At 38.3% G+C, this 19,123-nt stretch overlaps 1 protein-coding gene across 3 annotated transcripts in view; it reads left to right on the top strand.

The window, feature by feature from the left end:
* Positions 1-1,226: 1,226 nt before the first annotated feature.
* The window catches only part of CFAP206 (cilia and flagella associated protein 206), a 50,403-nt gene continuing 32,506 nt past the window's right edge, over positions 1,227-19,123 (top strand). The window contains exons 1-7 of one of the 3 annotated variants that reach the window (XM_032275303.1): positions 1,227-1,360; positions 2,757-2,869; positions 4,108-4,191; positions 7,933-8,023; positions 10,544-10,732; positions 11,516-11,674; positions 12,775-12,983. In XM_032275303.1, coding sequence (XP_032131194.1) covers positions 1,255-1,360; positions 2,757-2,869; positions 4,108-4,191; positions 7,933-8,023; positions 10,544-10,732; positions 11,516-11,674; positions 12,775-12,983 — 951 coding nt within the window. In that variant the 5' untranslated portion in view covers positions 1,227-1,254. The remainder of the gene's footprint in view (positions 1,361-2,756; positions 2,870-4,107; positions 4,192-7,932; positions 8,024-10,543; positions 10,733-11,515; positions 11,675-12,774; positions 12,984-19,123) is intronic. The other 2 variants (XM_032275301.1, XM_032275302.1) reach the window with 2 other exon arrangements.

The raw sequence follows: 19,123 nt of genomic DNA, 5'->3' as shown, positions 1-19,123 counted from the left end.
ATTTTGCTATCTCACCTTCCTTTGGCTGCTTTACCTTGTATACTTACAGTATATTTATGTATCTACATTGGGCTTATTCTCTACAAATAGCCAGTCCCATCTCCTCAGTATTTTAAAATTTTGTTTTATAGATCATAAGATAATATATACTCACTATGGAAAAATCTAGAAAAAACAGAAAAATGTAAATAAAAATAATTTACCTATAATTCCATCCTTAAATCCAATTGCTTGCTGTGATTTTGATAAATTAACTTATACTTTTTGTCCATTATATGAATGTCAATATAAAGTCATACTATAGATAGATTTTGCATTTGGCTTTTAAAAAATATAAGACAAACACGAGATTTTTGTTAACATAATTTTAAGTATATCCTGATATTTTATCAACAGTCCTTAAATATTGTGCTTAGATTTCCAAGGTTGTGCTATTATAAATCTTGTTACTCTGAACATCATTTTTACACAAGCTTCATCCACATTCCAGGAACATTTTCTAGAAGGGGGAAATAAAATTGTATTATATTATGATGTGTATTCTTGAGTTTTTGTGTTAATTCATTTCCTAGTTATCTGGAAATTTCCTTAAGCAAAGTATATTCTGCATATTTGTTTGCAGTTTGAGAAAAAGTACTGTTTAAAAGTAAACCTTGTTGTTTGATGCTCTGCTTCTAATGCGTATTTACTCCTGTTTCACACTTTCACGTCTGAAAGTGGGCCTAAAGACATTATCGTTAAGGGACAAAACCTCATTATTTTAACTCGGAAACCAATATGTCTTTATCATGTACTTCTTGAATGAGCAGTTTTCTCTTCCAGCATCTTGGACAAGCATTCTGTTACAGACTTCCTTTGAACAACAGAACATGAACTAAAACCTCGATACTTTTTACTTTTGTTTTTTAAAACTAGATACTTTTACAAGAACTTTATTAGCCCAGGATACAGCCCTTCCATTTTCCCAGCCTCTCCAACTGGCTCCTCCCTCTTTCCCCCGCCCCACCCCCCGCTTTCAAAGCCGCCCCATTGTTCCCACGCTAACAAGTTAATATCTTTACAAGAACTTCTGTTTCACAAGCTTAACCACTGAGGTTAAGATTTCTAAGCTGGTTCTAAGCTGAAATTCCTTTGTTTTTAAAGTTTTTCCAGCTCATCTTTTGGGGGAAAGACCCTCAAAGCGGTATCCCGCCCGCCCACATGGCCCCGCCCCCACATGGCCCCGCCCCCTCTGGTCCGGAGCGTTCCATCTCCATGGTTACGCGGCGTTTGCAGCGAGCGCCCGACTGCCCCAACAGCCGCGGTAGGACGCCAAGAGAGAAGCTTATGGACACGGCTCTTGCGGTCGATTCCGGTCCAGGTCAGCCTACGCGGGGCTCCGCGCCCGTGACCCCGAGGCGTACACCGCCAGGCGGCGAGCGTGGGGCGGCGGGCGGAGCCCGGGCGTATAGAGGACCCGTCTTCCCTCGTCTAGACTGATAGCTCAGTCTTGACCCTTGAGGCTGCGCAGCCTTTGGGCGTGGGCAGCGGTCCATTCCTGCAGGAGGCGCCCAGGGCCGTAGGCTGGCCCTCTAGCCACTGCGCGGGTACCTGAGGCCTCCCGCCTCTATTCCGCTTCACTGGCTGTCCCAGAAGTCCAACCTCCGGAGATTTAGTAATTGGAGGGTGGGCGTCGGAAAAGTACAGAGCCGCGTCCCTAGCGATGGGGCAGCGGCGCGCACGCGCAAACAGAGCCGGAGCTGGAAGGCGTCTCCCACAGACACGCACTCGCGCATGCGCGGCCTGAGATCCTGGCGTACTGGTTCTAAGCTGATTTAACCGCTTCTCGTATGCCACGCACTGTTGTAACCGCTAAGTACATAGGACTAATTTTGTTTTCACAACTCTGGAAAGAAGTGAAGCAAGTGCCCAAGGTCTCACAGCTAGACAATGGTCGGGTCACGATGGAATCCAGGCAATCTGGTTTCACTGGAGAGAATGCCTAATGCTTCCGAACCCATCCATCGGAAAGCTCATCGGAATGCTGAGGAGCTGGCTTTATCTACGTGGTATTGCGTTTGTTGTAGGCTACATGCCAAATTCCGTTGTGCTTAGTCACTAATATTCAGGAAAATCAGAAAACTCGATCAAAACTTACCACTTTTTCCTTACAGTAAATGGAATTAATAATCAGGAGTTCATTTTTTGCCATGAAGCATAACTCTTACGTTTTGGTTTTTGCTTTTATGTTTATCAAGAGTCTGAATTCAATTTTAGATGTGCAGAAAAGATTATTTCAATGATCTAAGCAAGAACTGTTTTCCAAGATTCTAGTACAGTTACGAAGGGTCATTTAGTGAATGTGGTGGAATAAGCATTTACTCTTTGAAGCTGTACTCTGCTGCAGGGTTTGGGTTTCTCGTTAATTCTACCTCCCTCCCCCACAAATACTGCTTAGTCTTTTTTTTTTTTTAATTTAAGACTGTCATGATAGGAATATGTGTTTAGTGACTATCATATAAATAATTCAAAATGGTAAGTATCAAATGTTTCAATTATTTGGAATCCCAGTCGTTGTCTGTCATCAATAAAGTCCTCCATTTTAAGAAATAAACTAATGAAAAACAGGAGAGGCCTAGATGCTAGTAAAAATACTAATAAGCTAATAGATGATATTATGACTCTTTACAAATACAATAGTGGAGATATCTAAAGAGGAAAAAAAAACAAATTTGCATAAAACCACGTTTTAAAAAAACAATAATTGTTTTGTTTAGCCAGAATGCCTCCAACTCAGGCCGAAAGTGTTATCAGGAGTATTATACGAGAAATAGGACAAGAATGCGCAGTCCATGGAGAGATGGTTTCTGAAACTCTGATTGCTTTTATGGTAAGAAGAAATATTTTTGTGATTACTTCTTTATTAAGAGCTTTTTAAAGTTGTGGTATCCACTTTCCCTTCTAAATTCTGTGAGGCTTTCACAGATGTTTTTCAATTGAAACATAATGCGATCATTGGGCAAGTTAGTGAAAACATTTTTTAAAAGTTTATAGAGCATGTCAGTTCTAGATTTACAGAGACTGATTTAGAAGACCTTGATGAGTTTTGGAAACATCAATAATGTTTTCCTGTGTGGGAATTTTTTCAACACATATTTTTGTTTGCCATTGTTAAAAATTACTCTGCTGTGGTTTCTCTGTTCTTGCTTTTGGTTAACAATACACAATAAAAGTAGAACAAAATGGCCAGGCATGGTGGCTCATGCCTGTAAATCTCACCACTTTGGGAGGCCGAGGCAGGCAGATCACGACCTCAGGAGTGCGAGACCAGCCTGGCCAACATAGTGAAACCCTGTCTCTACTAAAAATGCAAAAAAATTAGCTGGGTGTGGTGGTGGGCACCAGCTACTTGGGAGGCTGAGACAGGAGAATTGCTTGAACCCAGGAGGTGGAGGTTGCAGTCAGCCAAGATCACGCCATTGCATTCCAGCCCGAGTGACAGTGTGAGATTCCCTCTCAAAAAAAAAAAAAAAAAAGACCGGGCGTGGTGTCTCATACTTGTAACCCCAGCACTTTGGGAGGCCGAAGCGGGTGGATCATCAGGTCAGGAATTCGGAACCAGCCTGTCTAATATGTTGAAACCCTGTTTCTACTAAAAAAAAAAAAAAAAAATTAAATTAGCTGGACATGGTGGCACACACGTGTAGTCCCAGTTACTTGGGAGGCTGAGGCAAGAGAATCACTTGAACCTGGGAGGCGGATGTTGCAGTGAGCCAAGATCAATCCACTGCACTCCAGCCTGGGTGACAGTGTGAGACTCTGTCTCAAAAAACAAACAAACAAAACTACAAAAACAGTAAAATATACCGCAGTGTCCCAATTGTAAACCTATCAACTGCTTTCAGCTTATTTCCCCGTGTAACTTTTCTAGCACCACATTCAAGTTTGATGTTTGTTGCTTCCTTTCTTCAGCCTGTAACAAGGATGCTGATGAGTTCAGTAACAAGAAAAATAGTTGAAAACCAAACTCAGTGTGATCAAGAGGTAGTTTAAAAAATGGAAACATATTAAACTAATTTTATAGTAATATGAAGTAAAATTGCTTAATGGACTCTTTCCTACTCTCAGGTGAAAGCTGTTGTCCTGGATCCAAGTAATGGCTTTAACATGGATAGAACCCTCATGAAAAGTGATGTGCAGAATCTTGTTAAGGTGATTACCAAACGGTTCTCAAATTTGCAATTACTTATTCTCAGTTGTCATTATTGCCTTCAGCTGCATGAAACAAACACCCACAAAACAGTAGTACACACGAGGCATTTTTCTCATAACACAAAGTCTAGAGAGACATAGGGCGCTCTTCCTGGCTTCCTGGGACGCACCATTCTTGCACTATGGTCATCTGATGGTCAGAAGATAGCTACCCTACCTGCAGGCAGAAAGAAGCCGGACAGGCAAAGGGCAAAATATGTATGCCAACTGGGTCTATTGCCTTCTATCCAGAAAATAATATTTTCCCAGAATCCTTCCCATCTACTTACATTTATTGACCAGAATGATACTGGAAGTGACCCAGTGATGTTTACTTTTTTTTTCTTTCTTAGATGAATAAATCCTTGCCCCAATCCAAATTGAGGCTTTGTTAGGAAGGAAGGACAGGCAGGGAAATTGGGCAGGTAGCAGCATCTGCTATGGTATTTTCGTGGCACCTTGTTATTAATCTCTTACATTGCAAAGATTAAATGGTTTGTCATATACTGTAAAGTTAAATAGAAGTAAATTAATTTGCATTTCTGTAATGCGGAGTGATGTTGAGCATTTTTTTCATATGCTTGTCAGTCATTTGTATGTCTTCTTTTGAAAAATACCTATTCATGTCCTTTGCCCACTTTTTAATGGGGTCAGTTGTTGTTGAGTTGTTGAGTTCCTCATAGATCCTGGATGTTAGTCCTTTGTCAGATTTATAGTTTGCACATATTTTCTCCCATTCTGCAGGTTGTATTTTCACTCTGTTGATTATTCATTTTGATATGTAGAAGCTTTTTAGTTTATTTAAATCCAATTTGTCTATTTCTGTTGCATTTGCTTTTAAGTCATGAATTCTTTGCCTAGGCCAGGGTCCAGCCCTAGGTTTTTTTCTGGTATTTTTGTAGTTTCAGGGCTTACATTTAAGTCTTTAATCAATCTTCAGTTGTTAATGTTTGTATATGGTAAGACAATGGAATCCAGTTTCATTCTTCTGCAAATGGTAATGCAATTTTCCCAGCACCATTTATCAAATAGGGTGTTATTTCTCCAGTGTATGTTTCTATTGACTTTGTCAAAGATCACTTGACTTCAGGTATGTTGCTTTTTCTCTGATTTTCTATTCTGACAATGAGTTACAATCATATACCAGTTAGCATGTCTGTTAAAAAGCCAAAACATGGGACCAGGCATGGTGGCTCATGCCTGTAATCACAGCACTTTGGGAGGCCAAGGTGGGTGGATTGCGAGGTCAGGAATTTGAGACTAGCCTGACCAACATGGTGAAACCCCATCTTTACTAAAAATATAAAAAAAATACCTGGGCATGGTGATGCGAGCCTGTAATCCCAGCTACTCAGGAGGCTGAGGCAGGAGAATTGCTTGAACCCCAGAGGTGGAAGTTGTAGTGAGCTGAGATCCTGCTGCTGCCCCCCAGCCTAGGTGAAAAAAGGGAGACCCACCCAAAAAAAAAAAAAAAAAAAAAAAAAAAATTCTAAACATAACAGATATTGGTGAGGATGCAGAGAAAAGATAGCTTAAAGCTTGTTCTTAGCAGTACGGAAAGTGATTGTGACAGTCAAAAATTGTATTGGAAAGCCATGCAACAGAATCAAGGAAGTGCAGAAAATAAGTTTTTCTCCTTGTCATGACCCAAGAAGAGTTTTCCATTCCCTCCAACCCCACCTCAACTAAGTTGGAAAGAATCAAGTCAATATACTTTTAATATGACAGGTATATAAACTAACAACCTATGTTATAATTCAAGTGACAATTCTTTTTTTCTCAGCTAAAAATTGTGGATGATTTTTAGTTGAGAAAAAATTTTTTTAAAGTATGCTTTTTAGAACAGTACTTCTCTACATGGAGGGATCCAGGTGCACAGCCTTGTGCAAAGACACAGTGCCCCATCCTCAGTCTTGCATTCTCCCCTCTCTCCTCCCAGGAAAGCAGGGCTGGTGCTTGGGAGAAGGGTTGAGAGTAATGTTGCCAGGTGCCTGCCGGCTGCAGTGTATTCAGCCTACAGGGTGAGAAGTGAAGGAAGTGGGGGAGGGAGGTGACCAGTAGAGATGAGAGAAGGAAAGAAAAACTGAGGTTGATGACTCCATCTAAAGAGGCAAGGCAGAGAAGGGGAATGAGCCATCTATGTGGGGGCTCATGAAAGAAAACAGACCAGGAGAAGAAATATCAAGGGTAGAACCAGAGAAATTTTATGAAGAGAGGGGGGTAGTTGCAGCAGCTTTTAACTTTTTATTTTTATTTATTTAATTTTATTTTTTGAGATGAAGTCTTTTCACTCTGTTCCCCAAGCTGGAGTGCAGTGGTGCGATCTTGGCTCATTCCAACCTCTGCCTCCCAGGTTCTCAAGTGATTCTCCTGCCTCAGCCTCCTAAGTAGCTGGGACTAAAGGCATGCACCACCACACCCAGCTAATTTTTGTATTTTTAGTAGAGACGGGGTTTCACGTGTTGATCAGGATGGTCTCAAACTCTTGATCTCAGGTGATCTGCTCACCTTGGCTTCCCGAAATGCTGGGATTACAGGTGTTAGTCATTGCGCTGGCTGCGGCAGCTTTTTATAAAATAAAATAAGGAGTGTTGTTCAAGGCACAAATAAATAGTAATGTGTAACTCTAGAAGAGTTCTAGACTGGGATATAAGCTTTGTGAAACATTTACCCACATTTAGACTGCTCAAACTAACCAAAACATCAGGCTTCTTGCCTTCAACTGGACTGTTAGCCACCTGGGAATGGTGATTATTGGTTAACTTAAGGGAAATGACTTATTAACAAATGTTATTGGTAGCAGAAATATGGACTCAACCTAAATGTCCATCAACAGATTATTGGATAAAGAAAATGTATGTATACATACACACAATGGAATTCTACTGAGCCATTGAGCCATAAAAAACAATAAAATCATGTTTTGCAGCAACATGGATGGAACTGGAGGCTACTATCTTAAGTGAAATAGCTCAGAAACAGAAAGTAAAATACCACATGTTCTCACCTATAAGTGGAAGCTAAATAATAGGTACTGTACACAGGGACACAGAGAGTGGAACAATAGACATTGGAGACTTGGGAGGGTGAGAGGGAGTGAAGGATGAGAAATTACTTAATAGATACAATGTACACCATTAAAGTGTTAGCTACACTAAAAGCCCTGGCTTCACCACTACTCGCAATATATCCATGTAAGAAAATGATATTTGTACCCCCTAAATCTGTAAAAATAAAAAAAGCTGGCCTGGAGCTGTGGCTTATGCCTGTAATCCCAGCACTTCGGGAGGCAGAGATGGGCAGATCACGAGGTCAGGAATGAAACCCTGTCTCTACTAAAAAAAAAAAAAAAAAAAGAAAAAATTAGCCAGGTGTGGTGGCATGTGTCTGTAGTCCCAGTTACTCGGGAGGCAGAGGCAGAAGAATCACTTGAACTCAGAGGCAGAGGTTGCAGTGAGCCAAGCAAGCCACTGCGTTCCAGCCTGGGTGACAGAGTGAGACTCCGTCTCAAGAACAATTTTTTGGTTAAATAAACCATAAAGCCTGAAGTCCTCTAAGAGAAAAGAAAATAATAGAAGGGGTTATAGGTGAATAAATATCAGAAACCACCGCCTTTCCTTTTATTTTTGAAAATAACTTCAGGAAATACTTGAATGTCTCAGAAACTATAACTAAAAGCATTAATGGGCTATTCTTTTCTAGCTTTGTATGGCTCGGCTATTGGATACTAAAAATCCATCCCTGGACACTATAAAGATGCAAGTCTACTTTGATATGAATTATACAAATCGAGGTAACATATACTACCTATTTTTGTACTTAGAACAATTTCATATTATATTTCAGCTAAGAAGGGTTGACAGTGAATTTAATTGTTTAATCAATTTAACAGTTTAATTTTTGGCAGTCTTTTGAAATGTTTTTCAACTTTGAAGAATATAACAATGTTAGAAATGCTACGTAAAAAAAATCATTGGCCTTTGTGAGTGTTAAAAGTCAATTCAAATTATTATGTCATAATTATTGTTCCCAAGTCTATTGTCTTTTAACCTCTATGGCACCAATGCACAATAATTAGAAATTCAAACAACCAGCCCATTGAAGGTAAAAGTTTTTAATTTGTAGATTTTCTTGTTCCTGGTTTATATTATTATCTTATAATAATTACCTAAATTATGGAACTATCCAAAAATAAAATGAGTGATGGGAAATTTAAGCATAGAAAGTTTTTCAGTATGTAAATTATTTTTCTTTTGAGACAGAGTCTTGTTCTGTTGCCCAGGCCGTAGTGCAGTAGCGCGATCATAGATCACTACAACCTCTGCTTCCCAGGTTTAAGCAATTCTCCCACCTCAGCCTCCCGAGTAGTTGTGACTATAGGCTTATGCCACCATACTCAGCTAATTTTTGTATTCTTACTAGAGACAGGGTTTTGCCATGTTACCCAGCCTAGTCTCAAACTCCTGGCCTCAAGCAATCTGTCCACGCTGGACTCCTAAAGTGCTGGGATTTCAAGTGTGAGCCAGCATGCCCCGCTCATTATGTAAATAATTTAATGCATACATAAAAGACAACTTGGAAACAAAAGAAAAAGGAAAACATAATTCTCTATGGACTGCCTCTGTCCCTGCTATATAAAAGAAATATATTTCTCAATGGAATACCTCTGCCTCTGCTATATAGTACAATCATTATTATCATTATTAACAATTTAGTGATTTTCTATGTATTAGTTTCAGTTATGCTACCTATGTAAAAATATATATCTTGTGTTTTTGCTTAATAGTGAAATTTTAAAGCAATAAAATAGTTTTAGAATTGATAAAATTTAACCCATATATATATATATATATATATATATATTTTTTTTTTTTATTTTTGTGTTTTTGTTGAGACAGAGTTTCACTCTTGTTACTCAGGCTGGAATGCAATGGTGCCATCTCGGCTCACCACAACCTCTGCCTCCTGGGTTCAAGCAGTTCTCCTGCCTCAGCCTCCCCAGTAGCTGGGACTATAAGCGTGCGCCACCATGCCCAGCTAATTTTTGTATTTTAGTAATGACGGGGTTTCACCATGTTAACCAGGATGGTCTTGATCTCTTGACCTTGTGATCCACCCGCGTCGGCCTCCCAGAGTGCTGGGATTACAGTATAGGCATGAGCCACCGTGCCCGGCCTATATTTTTGTTATATATATATATATATATATATATATGCACACACACACATATATATATACATATATATATATTTTTTTTAATTTGCAAAAAGTTCTCAGTTGCTTTTGTGGCAAGAGTATAGGTATAAACTATGCATGGTGGATATGTTAATTATTGCCATTGTAATGGTAATATGGGTTGTCTTATTGAGTCATTGCAAGAAACCTCTTTGCAATGACTCAGTGAACATAGTGACCTGCCAGCGTTGAGACTATACCTCAGCATATCACAGGAGGAATAAGGAGGGATACAGTTCTTGATGCAACACTATATTATCAATAATGCTTTTCAGAGGAAATTTAACTAGAACTGAAATAAAAATACACATAACTGAAAGGAATATATATATATATACACACACTACATATATATTTCTGTTACTGTATATGCTTATGTATAGTATACTACATATGCTTACATATAGCATAAATATATAGTATGTATATATTTATATTTTTCATATAGTATTAAAAATATATATGTTGTAAAAATGATCTTCTTTCTGCTTGAGAGGTTTTAGCCTTTTCTGATATTTACTGGTTAGTTTGGCTGTTTAAAGTCTTAGGTGTTTTGACCAAGTATTCCATTTAAGTCACTGTAATAAATCTTTTTTTTTTGAGACAGAGTCTTGCTCTGTTGCCCAGGCTGGGGTACAATGATGCACTCTCGGCTTACCGCAACCTCCGCCTCCCAGGCTCAAGCAATTGTCTTGCCTCAGCCTCCCAAGTAGCTGGGATTACAGGTGCGCACCACCATACCCAGCTAATTTTTGTATTTTTAAGTCAAGACAGGATTTCACCATGTTGGTCAGGCTGGTCTCGAACACCTAACCTCGTGATCTGCCTGCCTCAGCCCCTCAAAGAGCTGGGATTATAGGCGTGAGCCACCACGCCCGGCTGTAATAAATCCTTTTTACTAGATTTTTGTCTTGAGGTTACTTGCTGGCCACTGTTTTTTATTTCATTATTACATCTTAAGAAATTACTTGTTTTCATGAAGTAGAATTGCCATATCCAAGCCAGTTTTTCTCTAGTTCTTAGGTGAGAAGAATTCTAAATATCAAATATATAGAACATTGTTATTTGCCGATTTTAGTGGAATTTCTTGAAGAACATCACCGAGTCCTAGACTTGAGATTAGGCTCCGTTACTAGGGAAATTACAGATAACAGAGCATGTACTAAAGAAGAATTGGAAAGCCTCTACCGAAAGATTATCAGCTATGTGTTACTCCGCTCTGGCCTTGGATCCCCTACAGACATCAAGACTGTCAGAGAGGTAACAGGTAAAAAGTATAACCAATTTCCATTTCATAAGTGAAAATATATGATCATTGTATTTTATAAAATACATTAAATTAAAAGTGTTACAGATTGAAGTTCCCTTTTTATCTGAAAAAGAAAAATCAGCACAAACGAGTTAAAATGTACCCAGTCTCCTTTTGCACTGTGTATCAGTCCTAAAACTCAAGTAGCACCTCTAGAAAGTAAAATACTGCTAATTTAGAGCTGCACATATGTAGGGACCCATTACACTTCATTAGAGAAACATTGATAGTAGGATTGAGGGTACCACACTGATTGAGTTAATAGAAAAGCTGGAAAGGGATATTTCATATTGTTAACAGAAATTGAGTGTCATTTAAAGTGGATGATGGAAAGGGGCAGTGTTTTATCCTTAGGAAATTTTGCCCACTTTCATACTTTAAAATGAGGAATAGGAAAAATGTCTAACTCTCCTATGGCTCTCTTCCACAGTTATTTTAAAGCATCCATTTTTCGGCTCAAATCCCTAATTAGAAAGGTTGTTTTCATGCCTATTGCCAAAAAGTTACTAATGGCTGTTCAATTATTAAAAATGGACATGAGGCAATGGCATAACTCTCAGTAGTCCAGCTTTGATGTATGGTCAATTTTGTTATATATTCTATAATCAGGTGTCAGAAATTTAAAGAATTACATAAGCAACTCACACCCTTGACTTTCTGCTGAAAGAAAGAAAAACTTATTTAATTTCTGATATCTTTATTCTGTCACTTTGTTTTCCTTTTTTTTCTGGTTTATTTTAGCTGCTCTCCAGAGTGTTTTTCCTCAGGCTGAGCTTGGGACATTTCTAACTCTTTCTAAGAAGGACAAAGAACGCCAACTGAAAGAACTCACCATGATTGTTACTGGAATTCGTTTATTTAACAGAGACTGTGGAAAAGGAGGAGAAGGCATTGATGATTGTAGGTATATCATTAGGTTAATTCTAAAGGTTATATATGTTTAAAATTTAAAATGCACAGTGAGGAAAATAATAACACACCACTGGCATTCTTAAATGTAAGATTTGCATTTTTTACTATTTCCTTAAGTTACTATTGTTTATAATGTGTAGTGATTTTTACTTTTGCCTGAAGCAAGACTTTAAATTTTATGTACCATGAAGCTAGTATGAGACAGTGAATCTGGGAAAGAAATGAAGGGTTCTGCTCAAAGCTAACCTCCCCAGTTCAGCGGGGCTTTGTGCTCTTTACTGCAAGTCAGTAACCAAGAGGGAGTAAAATTTAGTTGTTTAAAAAACAAAAGTCTTCCTGAAAACAGTTCCTGCTGCAGTTAATGGAATGAAAAGATCCACAAGGAGATATTTCAAATTTCTAAATTCGGGTGCATCTTCTTTGTTATTATATACTTAATGCGTTATTTATCTATAAGTTTGAAAGTATTATGAAATATTTAATGAAGTACCTACCAGAAAAGGTAACTTCCTTATGAATTTGGTACTCCTGTAGGCCCACTGATAAGGTGTTGGTGTCCTTCGCCAGATCACTAATCTAGTATAAAACAGAAATTTTTTCTATTTTAAAAACTGTTCTAAAAAGTCAAATTTTCATTTTCATAAATGACCTTCCCTTGCTAGACTATTCTGTCATTTCTCACCATCCAGATGAGTTTATTAACAAACATTCGTTTTTTTGTTGGTTTTTTTTTTCAATAACTAGAAAAGATGGTATCAGAAGGAGGAGCCGGTGGCTTTTCTGGAAGGACATGATTAACAACACATAATTCCAAACTCTGCTTATTTTCTAAACTCCTCTGTATTTAGTAGCAAAGCTGATCTGCTACAACTGGGTTATCATTCTGATAGTATCTTTTGTTTGATCTTGTTTGTGTTAGACTCTTTTCTTTATGTTATGGGACCCATGAAACACATGCCTCATTATTACTAATTTGAAGGGGGAATAAACCCCAACTGAATGCTTAAAATGTGACTACTTTCTAGGCCTTTTCTCCTTAATCATTTTGAGTCTCCTTTATGGCTGCCTTTTTATACTGTTACAAACAGTGCCAGGTGTTCTCCATGAAGCAATCCCAGCCACCCTGCAGCATATTGATGATGAGCTTGAGAAGACCCAGCGCCAGGCATACTGCTACACAGCCGTCCTCGAGAAGGCAGTCGACAACCCACTCATGAAGGCTGAGCTTCAGCCATATATGTTAAAAGAGGCACTATATAATATACGACAATGTGAGGTCTTCCTTCAGATCATTTTGGTGAGTTAAGTTCATAAGATCTGAAGTTTTTCATATAATGCAATCTCTTTATATGTTATAAGGCCACATCAGGTAGAATCAGGATAACTGCTCAGTTTATATTGCTTTGGTAGGGTTAGGAATAAAATAGAAATAGAAAAGTTGGGTTTAGAGTTTAATGAAAATATTTTGGTATAAATTTATTTTATATTTTTTCATTATCTTTGGTACTTGATAATAGGATTGTTAGCATGGTGTAGTTAAACAGTGTATATGTGTGAGTAATACTGTATTTTAATTCAGAGCAAGTATCTAACATTGTTTGGCAGGTAGTTGCCTTTCAAATAATTTTTGTGTAATTGTTTGTTCTCACTGTAACAACTGGTAGAAAATATTTTTTTTTTTCGAGATGGTGTCTCACTATGTAGCCCAGGCTGGAGTGCAGTGGCACGATCTCAGCTCACTGCAACCTCTGCCTCCCAGGTTCAAGCAATTCTGTGCCTCAGGCCTCCCGAGTAGCTGTGATTACAGGCACCTGCCACTATGCCCGGCTAATTTTTGTATTTTTAGTAGACACAGGGTTTCACCACTTTGGCCAGGTTGTCTTGAACTCCTAACCTCATGATCCACCTGCCTTGGCCTCCCAAAGTGCTGGGATTACAGGCATGAGCCACTGTGCCCGGCCAAAAAGATTTTTTTTAAAAGGTTTTTCATAGGCCAGGCACAGTGGCTCAAAGTAATGTCAATCCTATTACTTTGGGAGGTAGGAGTTTGAGACCAGCCTGGCCAGCATGGCAAAAACCCATCTCTACAAAAAATATGAAAATTAGCCAGGCATAGTAACATGTGCCTGTATTCCCAGCTACTTGAGAGGCTGAGGATCACTTGAGCTGGGGAGGCAGAGGTTGCAGTGAGCCAAGATCATACCAGTGCACTTGGCATGAGTGACAGAGGGAGACCCTGACTCAAAAAAAAAAAAAAAAGGTGTTTTTGTTTTTTTAATGTAGATGGGGTTTTGCTATGTTGTCTAGGCTGGTCTTGAACATCTGACCTCAAGCAGTCCCCCTGCCTCAGCTTCCCAAGGTGCATAGCAGGCATAAGCCACCAAACCTAGCCAGAAAAGATTTTTATATCTGGTGTTTTTAGATCTAATGAACAAGCCAAAAAGTATCCCCAGAGAGTTGGAAAATATGGTAAAGTGGTGGTTATAACCTTTTAAAAAAGTAACAGTGTCCTTTCTCTCAGAAACTTAGAATTTTACAAATATAAAACAGGTATCTACATAAAGGGATTAGAGGACCTTTTCACTAAGGGATATCCCCATGACACTCTAGGGTAGCAAGGAACACAGTCTGTTAATTACTGCATGACAGCAAGTTATGTTCTTACTCGTCACTGTTTACTTTTACAGTCTGTTTTGCAGCAACTATAAGACTCTCGATTGGTGGAACTGTCTTTTATATGAGTGAATGCCAATTTCTTGAGGGATAGAATAGGATGTACTCTGACCACCTCTTCTTTTTAACTTGTATTTTAATGACTTGGTACTACTATTGGATGCACTTGGTCTGTCCTCTCTCCTTACCTAACTGTCCTGATGACATGACTTCATTGCAACAAACTAGGGGTTGTCCTCACAACTAGCCTATCCAATTGCCTTCAGAAGGAAGGATACTAGCTGGGAGGCTGAGGTTGGAGAACTGCTTGAGGCCAAGAATTCCAGACCAGCCTGGGCAACATCCCAAGACCTTGTTTCTACTAAAAATAACATTTTCCAAGTATGGTAGTACTAACCTATAATCCCAGCTACTTGGGAGGCTGAGGTGGGAGAACTGCTTGAGCCTAGGAGTTCGAGGATGCATAAGCTATGGTTATGCCACTGCATTCCAGCTTAGGTAGCCAAACAAGACCCCATCTCTAAAAAGAATAAATAAATTAATAATAAAAAACACGTCACTCTCTTGGGGCAGATATATCCCCTTACATTATCTTGTGGCTATCAGCCTTATGTAACTAGTCACCTATTGAGAGGATTTTGTAGTCAGTTTATTTTGAAGTGCATATGAGGCCACAGGAGTAGAACTTCACTTTGACATTTGTCACCTGCATTCAGAGGCAACATTATAAGAAAGAACCTTGGGAAACTGTCATACATACTGTACGGACGTTGCAGAAGATGTCATTCATTATACAGAATCTTCTCATAGCTTTCAATCATGAATCATAATAAACCAAGTCTTAAATTCTCATTGGTGTTCTACTTCTCACAGCTGGAGAGGAGCAGTGAGTAAAGTGTAGAAGTGATGAGTGTGGGCTTTGCAACCAGACTATATGAATTCTAATCATGACTTTGCCACTTACTAAATCTATGTCCCTAAGGAGGTTGTTTAACTTCCCTATGCCTTGGTTTCCATATCTGTAAAATGGTTTATTTGTAGTCTTCACTATGAAAATAAGGCAGCATAGTGCGTAGTGCAACAGCTCAGTAAAGTGATAATGATATTGTTTATGATTATCATCATCATCATTGCTCGGGCCTTAGCAGAACAGCTGTTATTTCATTTGTCTAGTGAAACAAGCTGAAGAGCTTTTATTTTTCCATATAGTGTCTCATTTCCAAGCTCCTTGCTGCTCATGTTGTTAAGAAAGTTAATTTTCTTATCTAAGCACTCTTTACGGCCATTTTGTACTGACTTTAGTCAGGATCAGGATGAGTTTTCTTAACTTTCTGATTCTTTTCTGCTCAAAGAGACTTTTTTGTTTTGTTTTGTTTTGTTTTTAAAGTATTCAGTCCTTCCCCATCAATCTGTCTTAGTGACAATTAAGGTCAATTATTATGAAATGGATATTGGTTTAATCAGTAGTATCTCCTGATTATAAACTATATCAATTTAAATTTTGGCAAGATTTTTCCTATGTTAAAATCTATGAATATTCTTTTTAAAGTCACATTATTTGAACAGATACTACTTCAAAATTTTAAAGTAGCAATTTTGATTTTTAAAAATTCTCTCTTGCCAAAGTTTCAGTCAGTTTATGTAAACATTTAAAAAATCAGATATAGGCTGAGCACAGTGGCTCACACCTGTAATCCCAGCACTTTGGGAGGCTGAGGCAGGCAGATCACCTGAGGTCAGGAGTTTGAGACCAGCCTGGCCAACATGGTAAAACTCCATCTCTACTAAAAATACAAAAATTAGCTGGGCATGGTGGCAGGCACCTGTAATCCCAGCTACTTGGGCTGAGTTAGGAGAACCACTTGGACCCAGGAGGCAGAGGTCGCAGTGAGCTGAGATTGCACCACTGCACTCCAGCTTGGGCAATGAGACTATGTCTCAAAAAAAAAAAAAAAAAAAAGCAATATATAGCTTGGGTAAGATAGTGAATTATCCAACCAATAGCCTGGGTAAGATAGTGAATTATTTTGTTTTGATCAGGACTTTATCTGCTGCAGTGAACACATTGAAATATTTAGAAAAGGGAGTGATGATCAGAGTCTTGTTGACTCTCTTAACTGAGAGAATAAAATTCCATCCTCCATGAACTTTTAAAGTGCAAGGCAGACACCAGACAGAGAAAGCTGCATGTTATTGTGCAAGTAAAAGTTGCATTTGACAGAACATTTGTTAAAACCTGTAAGTCAAGATTTTTGTAGAGTTCTTCCCCCAAGACTATATTGGTAGGGCCCATTCACAAACAGGCAATACAGGGCTTCTTGATTTTTCCTGATAAGGCAAGTAAAAACATCAGTTAGGTGGAATTTATGCTTGTTTTATTATATTTTCTTTCTGTTGTAATAAGAACATTAAACATGAGAGATTCCATTCTAATTTCTGCTTCTATAAATTTGACTAGACTTGTTGAAAATTGTACATGGAAGAAAGCATGAGGAACTTATAAAAAGTATTTAAAAGATGGGGGAAGGGGACGAAGACAAAGAAACATGCTGGGATCACATGCTTTTGCCAACCATTTGAATATTACAGAAAATTTTTTTTAAGTGATAGCATATTTAGAAGACTAATAGTATAATTAAAAACTCTAGATGTGCCCGGCTGGTGGCTCATGCCTGTAATCCCAGCACCTTTCAAGGCCAAGGCGGGCAGATCACCTGAGATCAGGAGTTCAAGACCAGCCTGGCTAACATGAGGAAACCCATTTCTACCAAAAATACAAAAAAATTAGCCAGGTGTGGTGGTGTGTGCCTGTAATCCCAGCTATTCAGGACGCTGAGGCAGGAGAGTCGCTTGAATCCGGGAGGCAGAGGTTGCAATGAGCTGAGATCACGCCATTGCACTCCAGCTTGGGCAACAAGAGTGAAACTCCATCTCAAAAAAAAAAAACCAACACAAAAACAACAAACAAAAAACAACTCTAGATGATTGTGAGTAAATTCTTTTTAGTAAATAGAGTAATTTCTAGGACGTTATTAGAAAAAAAGCAAGAAGCTCTGTGTGTCTATTGTGAATGGATCCTGCAAACACAGCTTGGGGGAGGGGTCTAGAGTATTTTTTTTTTCTTTTTGAGACAGGGTCTCACTCTGTCACCCAGGCTGGAGTGCAGTGGCACAACCTCCGTTTACGTCTGCCTCGGGGTTCAAGTGATTCTTCTACTTCATCCTCCCAAGTAGCTGGGACTACAGACATGTGCCACCACACCCGGCTAATTTCTTTGTATTTTTAGTAGCGATGGGGTTTCACCGTGTTGGCCAGTCTGGTCTCGAACTCCTGGCCTCAAGTGATCCATCTGCCTTAGCCTCCCAAAGCACTGGGATTACAGGTGTGAGCCACCACCCAGCCTTAGAGTATTTTTAATTGTAGGTTTTAGTAAGTTTGCATGTCCAATGCAACGTATACTTTGGAGAACATATGCAAACGTATTTGTTTCTCGTTGCTGTTGCACAAATCTTAAAAGACTTTAAAGACTGAATTTTCATATTTCCTATAACAAAACTTAAAACACGCAAGGGGAAAAAACTCTGTGAGGGTAGATAAGAGATCTGTTCGATATAATAGATAATAGTGTATGGAAGAATAAGGCAGGAGGAGGAGAAATGCTTAAACAGCAGTATGAGTAAAATTAAAGCATGTTACGTTTATGAATAAACATTTGTTTTAATACAGCGATAATAGTTGATATTACTCATGAAGTAATTATTTTTGTCATTTAAAATAGTCTAGAAAGCATATAATTAGGCTACATACAGATGTCGAGAATTCAAATGCACTTTATTCTCTTCAAATAGATTTCATTCTTTTATGCTATACTCATAAACCCACACACAACCATTTCTGGTTACATCTTGGGCAACACAGTATAATGGTTAAGAGCTGGGCTGTGGGCTCAGATGGTTTGGAGTCCACCATGATGCTATCCCCTATTAACTGTCTTATTAGTAAGACAATTTACTTACCTTTCTATTCTTTGCTTTTCTTATTTGTATTTATCCCTTTTTGTATTTTTAAGTGTTTAATGTGGTGCTTAGCACAGAGTAAGAATAAATATAATTATTTCAAATTCAGTGTTTAGCAACCTGTTTTCCGACCATCATAGTTGTATCAAACATATTGTTTTTCTTTAAATGCTGTGATTTTTAAGATTTTATGCCTTGTTCAATGTGATTTTTTCTGTTTAATTTTTCATACTTTATTCTTTGTATCAATAGATTAAGAAAGTAAAAGTTTCCCAAGTGTTGATTTATAATGTTTGTGTCACAAGAAAAGTTCAGTTTCACAATAGCAAAAATTCAGTGATCTATTTAAGTGCAATTTTAATCCTTATTTTTAAGCTAAAGGCTTTACAATAAGCTAAATACACACAAACCTGTATATCCTGAAATACAAAAGCAGTTTCCATAGCCATTTATGTTTTAGTCAAGTACACATTTCCACAATGAACAAGTACTTACAAACATATAAATAAAAACTATCCCAAATGCTTATCCTGTCATCAATTTTTAAAACTATTGTTGCTACTGAAAGCATTTATTCTGAGAAGATTAAATGTGATATGGGAGAATGAGTTCTCCTAAAAGGTAACAGGCTTTTTTTTTTTTTTTTTTTTTTTTTTTGAGACGGAGTCTCGCATTGTCGACTAGGCTGGAATGCAATGGCATGATCTCAGCTCACTGAAACCTCTGCCTCCAGGGTTCAAGCAATTCT

The sequence above is a fragment of the Sapajus apella genome, unplaced genomic scaffold, assembly GCF_009761245.1.
Source record: "Sapajus apella isolate SASKATOON/1434 unplaced genomic scaffold, GSC_monkey_1.0 scaffold6, whole genome shotgun sequence".
Classification (NCBI taxonomy): Eukaryota; Metazoa; Chordata; class Mammalia; order Primates; family Cebidae; genus Sapajus; species Sapajus apella.
Note: the sequence above shows the minus strand (reverse complement) of the source record. Positions and strands in the feature narration are given on the sequence as shown.